The 7,500-nt window shown below is 33.1% G+C and overlaps 1 protein-coding gene across 2 annotated transcripts in view; it reads left to right on the top strand.

Moving 5' to 3' along the window:
- The window catches only part of LOC137640059 (facilitated trehalose transporter Tret1-2 homolog), a 25,460-nt gene that overhangs the window by 4,205 nt on the left and 13,755 nt on the right, over nucleotides 1–7,500 (top strand). Inside the window, exon 2 of one of the 2 annotated variants that reach the window (XM_068372486.1) lies at nucleotides 7,250–7,323. In XM_068372486.1, the coding sequence (XP_068228587.1) occupies nucleotides 7,250–7,323 (74 nt within the window). Of the gene's footprint in view, nucleotides 1–7,240; nucleotides 7,324–7,500 lie in introns of both variants that reach the window. The other variant, XM_068372485.1, reaches the window with a different exon arrangement.

Below are 7,500 nucleotides of genomic sequence, written 5' to 3' on the forward strand. Positions count from 1 at the left end.
CTTGTTCCAAGTCTTTTCATTAACTTGATGCTTCTTCCTTCTTTAGTGCTTCTTCAATTTTGGTCTGATTGTGTTTACGAATGTCCTGTGTTTATAGTTTGCTTACTGTTTAGGATAGTTCTGCTAATTCTATTTCATCTCACTTGGTTTTACCCTCTTTTCCACTCTTTTCCTTATCGGATTTTTTGTGTTTACGATAGTTTTCTTTGATCTTGTTTTGGAACTTTTCCACCGATCTCTTGTGTTGATTCCAGTACAAACTTTGTTAGATTACTGTTCATTTCTTCTTTATTTGATTTCATTTCGTCACATAGCTTGGAGTAGGTTACCTATTTTGTATGGCTAAACTAAGCTCATCATACTTTTCTCTTATTACAGGAGTGTTTATTTTCTTAGAATTATCTTTCTCTCTCTTTCCTTAGGTCTAGACAAATTTTACTTCGCTTAATTCTATGGTCGCTTGACTTTATTTTGTTTAACACTTACATCTTTAACTAAATTAATTCTTTCACTGTGAAAAAAATCTCTTTCGTTTTTCATTTCTAAACTTGGGCTTCTCCATGTCCATTTTCTATGTTAATTTTTATAAAAAAAGGTGTTCATGATTATTATATTTTTTTCAGCAAATTTTACAAGTATGTCTCCTATGATGTTTCTTGTGCCAACTCTAAATTTACCTACAGCTGATTCCTTTCTTTTCTTTTGACCTACTTTACATAGAAATTACCCAAAACAAATGTAAATCGAGCCCTGTTTTTTTTAAGATATGTGGTGGCCTGGTGGTAGCGTCCTTGCCTGGTGATTGCCAGACTAGGGTTCGAGACCCGATCAAACTCGTTAGTTCATTTGGTCGCTGCAACCTCACCGTCCTTGTGAGCTAAGGATGGAGGGTTTGGGGGAGCCTATATGTCTATCTGCTGAGTCATCAGCAGCCATTGCCTGGCGCTCCTTGATCCTAGCTTTGGTGGAGAGGGAGCTTGGGCGCTGATCATATGGTCAGTCTCTAGGGCATCGTCCGGCTTGATAGCACACTGTCACTGTCCCTTGCCTCTGCCATTCATCAGTGGCCTTTAAAAAGTTTCTCTTTCGGCCTCTTTGTTGGATGTTGTTGGTGCATACGTTTGAATCATCTTCATTTTGTACTTTTTATTTAGTTTGATAATCAATCCTGCTATTCTATCACTGATGCTATAAAATTCATTTAAGTTATGTTACCTGCACGATTTTTATTAATAGAAAAACCCACTTCATTTTCTTCGTTCCTTTCATGTCCTCTTTTAACTCTTTATAAGATTTCCCAGTTATGCTAATTTCACACAATCCTATTACATCCAAATTCATTTATTTCAGCTCTTCTAGTAACATATCGAGATCTTCTCGAGGCAGAGACATCGTACGTTTCGAGGTTCAGCGGTGGTCTTTTCTACTCCACACACAAATACACACACACACACACACACACACACACACATATATATATATATATATATATATATATATATATATATATATATATATATATATATATATATATAGATAGATAGATAGATAAAATCATATGTATAAACACATTTTATATATATATATATATATATATATATATATATATATATATATATATACTGTATATATATATATTTATTTATATACACACACGTATATATATATATATATATATATATATATATATATATATATATATATATATATATATATATATATATATAGTTTTACTAATTGAAAGGCATTTTAGAAACCTTGATTTTTTATGACCAATGCCGTACTATCTAGTTTATGAAGTACTTGTCTGTTCGTGAGGTTTTCATCTTCATACATTATTACCATAGCTCAAAACCAAAGACAAATAATATAATTATTAATTAAAACCTTAGATAATTGTCTTCTATAAACTAGAAATTAGACGAAATTAAAAATATAAACGCCACTGAAAATATAAAGATAAAATTGGAACTAAAAACAAATGATAGATCTAATCAATCATAAGTAAAAACATAGTACTCTTAGAAAACTGACACACTTAACTTGATCGATTATTGGGAATGAGTTTATAGCAAGGAATGATAGTATGTTTTCGGTAAATTCATCAAGTAGGCCTACCGTTATTTTGTGTTACTCATTGTGTGCAAAATGTATTTGGTCACATAAAAATCGTCCAAAAATTATGATTTTGTGGTTGCTACAATCAGCTGTCAGTCACTTCTCAAAGTTTAGGCCCCTCCCCCCCCCCCCCACACACACACAGACACGCACACCAAAAAAGACTCTCCTATGCCCCTGAACAAAGATATTTTGCCTTGCACTTTCACTTGAAGGACGAATATTCCGTTAAACATACAAATATAAAAGTACAACTACAACCTATTCTTGTGACTTTTAATCGGAATTTTAATAGAAAAGATCACCACCTCGCATATATAGCTAAGTTGAATACTCAACGGGGAAATCAAAGCTCGTATGTGGTAGTGGCACTTCTGTGGAGTATTTTGAATGGTAGACATTCTATCTCCATTTTTACGTTTAAAGAAGAATTTGATATGTAAGCTAAACTTTAGCAAAGCATAAAAGGAACTTACCTGGAGAGAGAGAGAGAGAGAGAGAGAGAGAGAGAGAGAGAGAGAGAGAGAGAGAGAGAGAGAGAGAGATTATTTCAGTTTTATTTTTTGTTCTAAAGGGCAGTTTCAAAGAGAAAATCACATAACACTATTGTTACGAGATTAAACATGACAGTAAGTTAAAGAAGAAATATCTCTCTCTCTCTCTCTCTCTCTCTCTCTCTCTCTCTCTCTCTCTCTCTGAATAAGAGCCAATGACCCTATTCTTTTTTTATATATTGGGCCCTTCTGTAAACATCCCTTTGCTACGTCGAATGCCCACACTTTTAAATACTCCTTGTCTCCCCGCAAAAGCTTTCAAATTCCACGCTCTTCATTTTCTACACGGGACCAAACTACCTTGAAACACATACGGCTTTCATTTCCCCTTCTGAGTCTTTCTTTCATCACCTCTTTGCATGCAAAATTTCTTTGCATATTCTGCAACAAGCAGTTCATCTAAATAGTGTCAACTTTTTACTTTTATTGATGTTCAGTATCCTCATTTCACTTCCATTAGGAAGAAAATGTATGATTGGTTTTATATTTATTCCTAATTCTTGCAGGAATTTCATTTCCTTACCAAACTAAAATCTAGAGATGAATATGGATTTCTTACCCAGAGACACTAGATGAGCGTTATTGTTGTTTTTATTACATAAAGAAGGATTCACGCATGACACGACCATGAAGATAGCGAACATAAAATGACCGTAAAAGATTCTCTTGTCTCTCAATTGGAAAACAAAAGTTGAAATAACCGGCTTGATTTCAAATACAGATCTTTTATCATCTCCAGGAAATTCTAAAGTTATATCGTTTGTGAAGACAAGTTTCAAATCGATTAACAATCGTTAAATCAAACGAGAATAACTTTTATTTCGAAGGTGTTGAATAACCATTGCTTTCTATTGAGAGAGAGAGAGAGAGAGAGAGAGAGAGAGAGAGAGAGAGAGAGAGAGAGAGAGAGAGAGAGAGAGAGAGAGTTTATTTTCAAGTTCAGTAGGATTATTTACTTTAGATTCTACTGTTCCCTGGTTCATTCCCTTTCCTCGTTCTATAAGCAGAACATTTTAAGAATAAAGCAATAAATAAAATCACTAAAGTTAGCAAGAATGATTTGATTCCAACTTCATTACCGCCATATGAAAATACAACCGCATTATAAAGAGGCTAAAAGGACTTATTACCGTCTCACGTCTGCATGGCTCGAGGCCAAGTAAAAATATTTAGGGATATGAGAAGATAGTGCCTTCATACAGTGGTTTAACCAATTATTGAGACAAATTGTCGTTTATAAGTGCAATATCACGAGTGGGAAACTTGCGCCAGATAGCAACACGGTCTTGCTTTGTATTCTCTGATTTTCTGAGAAAAGAGTCCCGAAATCTTTATCCCTGACTTGCATACTGAGAGGTTTGTAATGATGCAACCGCAGATCTGCGCCTCAGGGGAGAGAGTCAACTCGAACAGCGATCGTGAAGATAAGATTACATAATTTGATCTTATGTACATTCTTTCCTAGTCCTTGAATTATACAAATTTTTTTCAATGAAGGTCAAAGAATATTTTGTTTGTACAGATATTTCTATTGCATTGAACTAACTTGAATAAAAAAGAAATACAAACAAATAGCCTATCGTGTATTTATATTTGAGTATAAAGAATTATGTTCTCTCTTTCTGTGCACATTGAATAATTTAATGATTAAATGCTCTTTCCTTGACTTAAATCGTCCCTATTCTTTGTCGAGATACTCGGAATTCATCGATCTTGTCGAGCTCATAGATTTGTAGCCTCGTCACTGATTCCGATCGTGTCTGATCTTTTTCTATAATGATTTCCAATGACGCAATGTTTTCTGACATACTGTACGCCACCAATGCAACATTTGAAGTTCCCTTGGTAGAATAGCCGTTGCTGATGTCAGTTCTTTTAGATATCATCATAATCAAGTTCCTTACCACTAAAGTTGTAGATATATTAGAGTAGAACATTGCACTATTGAACGACAAAGTAAAAGTTCTTAACAAAAGATATATATATATATATATATATATATATATATATATATATATATATATATATATATATATATATATATATATATATATATATATATACAGTATATATAAGATGTCTTTGACGAAAAAAGGGCATTATCATAATTCAGTGCCCACTAAACAAATCAGTATCTCTACCTGTATTTCATGTTTTGACATTTTAATATAGAGCATCTCGACACCACGGCCTACGAAACAGATTATTATTATTATTATTATTATTATTATTATTATTATTATTATTATTATTAGCTAAGCTACGACCCTAATTGGAAAAACAGAATGCCATAAGCCCAAGGGCTCCTACAGGGAAAAATAGCCCAATGAGGAAAGGAAATAAGTAAACTATATGAGAAGTAATTAACGATTAAAACAAATTATTTTTAAGAAGGTAACAACAAAATAGATCTTTCATATTTAAACTATAAAAAGAGACTTATGTCACCCTGTTCAACACAAAAACATTTGCTGCAAGTTTGTACGTTTGAAGTTCAACCGATTTAACTTTATGAATATACATTCAGTCATTTGCCAACATACGGTCAAAAACTTCAAACTAATATGAGAATAATAGAAGTTTGGTAGTAATAGGGAGGCTAGACTAGAGCTACCACAACCAATAATTATATAATAGAGTAAATTTGCCCATTTTTCAACAAGTTCAGAGAGAACCTCTTGTTATCTTACGAAACACGCAACTTAAGAACAATGGAATCAGAGATATTTATAGAAAAGAAAGAAAAATCAACTAATTGGGTCTAAACAACCATTAACATTAAGGTCAAGAAAGGGGATATTAATTTCCCGGCACCGATTAGCTCAAGTCGAAAGTTCGGCTATATCAATAGCGGAGGATAAATGAGAAGTTAGAAGGATTTTCAGCTAAATTTTATTATAAAGAGATCCACAAATCTAGTTAGAGACATGTTAATATGACATTAGGCACAGACTCTTCAATGAAGTCCTCTTAAGACTGCAGTGCCTTTAGTGCACCTCACGCGGTTTACTGTAAGCGTTACGTAGTGTTCTTTCAGCCCTTAGCTGCACTTGCTTTACATTTTTCTACTTTACTTCCATTTCTTTCTTTATCGTTTTGCTGTCCAACATCTATAACGTTTATTTATAGTGTAAATACAGGGTTTTCCCTAGTTGCTCTAGGGTGGTGAATAGGCTCACAGGACCTAGTGCCGGGCTGTATAGACTAAAAGCGTAAATCCAATAAATCCAGTCCAATGTCATTTTTTTTAGATTTAAAAAGCGTCACAGGAAGCATCAACGGACAACTGAGTTTTAGAAAGGAGTGCGTTAGGGAATGTCGACGTTAAAGATGATAAAAGATCAAACTTTGGATATTAAAAAGTAAATATAAATGAAGCAGTCCTGCTGGTTCCTAACTGCTCACTCCGCAAAATAAGTTTGTGAGCACTCTTACTTAATAGACTGGTGTAAGCAAGGTGCAAAACTTCTAAGCTTATACTTATTGCTGTAATTGAGATTATTTTCGTATACAATAAACAATAATCCTAATGAAACTCTTAATCCTTAATTTTATCCCATTCTACATTCAAATCAATTTGGGTAATACCTGTTTATCAGTTTTAGCAACCTATTCTAGTAAGTTTTGTATCTTTCATATGCATTGCCCGACTTCAGATTTTGAAGAGACCTTTTGTCTTTGGCCTTTCCCGGAGTTGTAAGATCAAATTACGAATGTAAGATTTTAAGCATGGTTTTCTATTGCATAATTCTAGATGATTTAAGATGTGTCATGTTTTTAAATGAAACTTATAATCATTATCATTATTCAAGTTAATTCCTCATGTCATGAATTAAATATTGTTTTATAGAATGGTTAGCTTTTGAATATCAGTTGTATGTTGGACAAAATATTTGTATATTTATTCTCATGTACCAATGTATGATTTGTATGTTATTTTGAAAATAAAATCTAAATTTAAAACTATACAACCAGATCCCTGTTCGGATTTTGCAACATACCTACGCTTATATCTTGTTCCTTTAACTGTCTTAATTTTGGGCATGAAAATAAAACAAAAAAATCTGTATTATCTTTTTTTGTTGTTGCTGCATAGGTCACACACATCATCTTTGTATTCTCCCTTGAAATTTGCTCTTATTTTTAGCATGTTTAACCTTGTATTTAATATAAGCATTGCCTTATCCACATCCATTTCTCTGATATAAGGCTGTGGGCCATTTCCTTCTATAAATCTTAATTGCTTCATCACTTTCTTCTATTCTGCTGTTTATCAAGGTGTGTTTAGTGGAAGCAATACTTCCTATAGATAAATCCACCATCTTACAGTAGGTAAAATCAACGGCTTTACCTCTTCTTTGGACCTGCAATGCCAGGTTAAATATTGTGGAAAATAATCATATGAATTCTCAATGTACAGGTTTACTCTGGCATCTCAAGTTTCGTGTGTCAAGTGTTTTCCGCTCTTTGTTGGTTTTGAAGTTTTAAAATAGTTGTTTGTGTTGGTTCTGTCATTTTATTGTACTTTTCACTAGATTTTTATATGAACTAGATAATCAATACATCAGAATTTTCAGAGCCGGTCGTCAATGGAAGCAGATATGAAGGAAAGGAGACTCCTGCTCTTCGTCGGATACGTCACTTGAAACTGGTACGTATAGGTATTGCCAAGTTTACCCTTTATCATATCTTGTAAACTTTTTGACAATAAAATAAATAACTAAATGAACCATTGCTATCATGAATTGGACAATGATTAATGTAATCTCTTTCATACTTACTGAAACTTGGGCTGAACTTCATTTAGATATTACAATCATTTGGTTAC

Source organism: Palaemon carinicauda, chromosome 4 (genome assembly GCF_036898095.1).
Source record: "Palaemon carinicauda isolate YSFRI2023 chromosome 4, ASM3689809v2, whole genome shotgun sequence".
Lineage (NCBI taxonomy): Eukaryota > Metazoa > Arthropoda > Malacostraca > Decapoda > Palaemonidae > Palaemon > Palaemon carinicauda.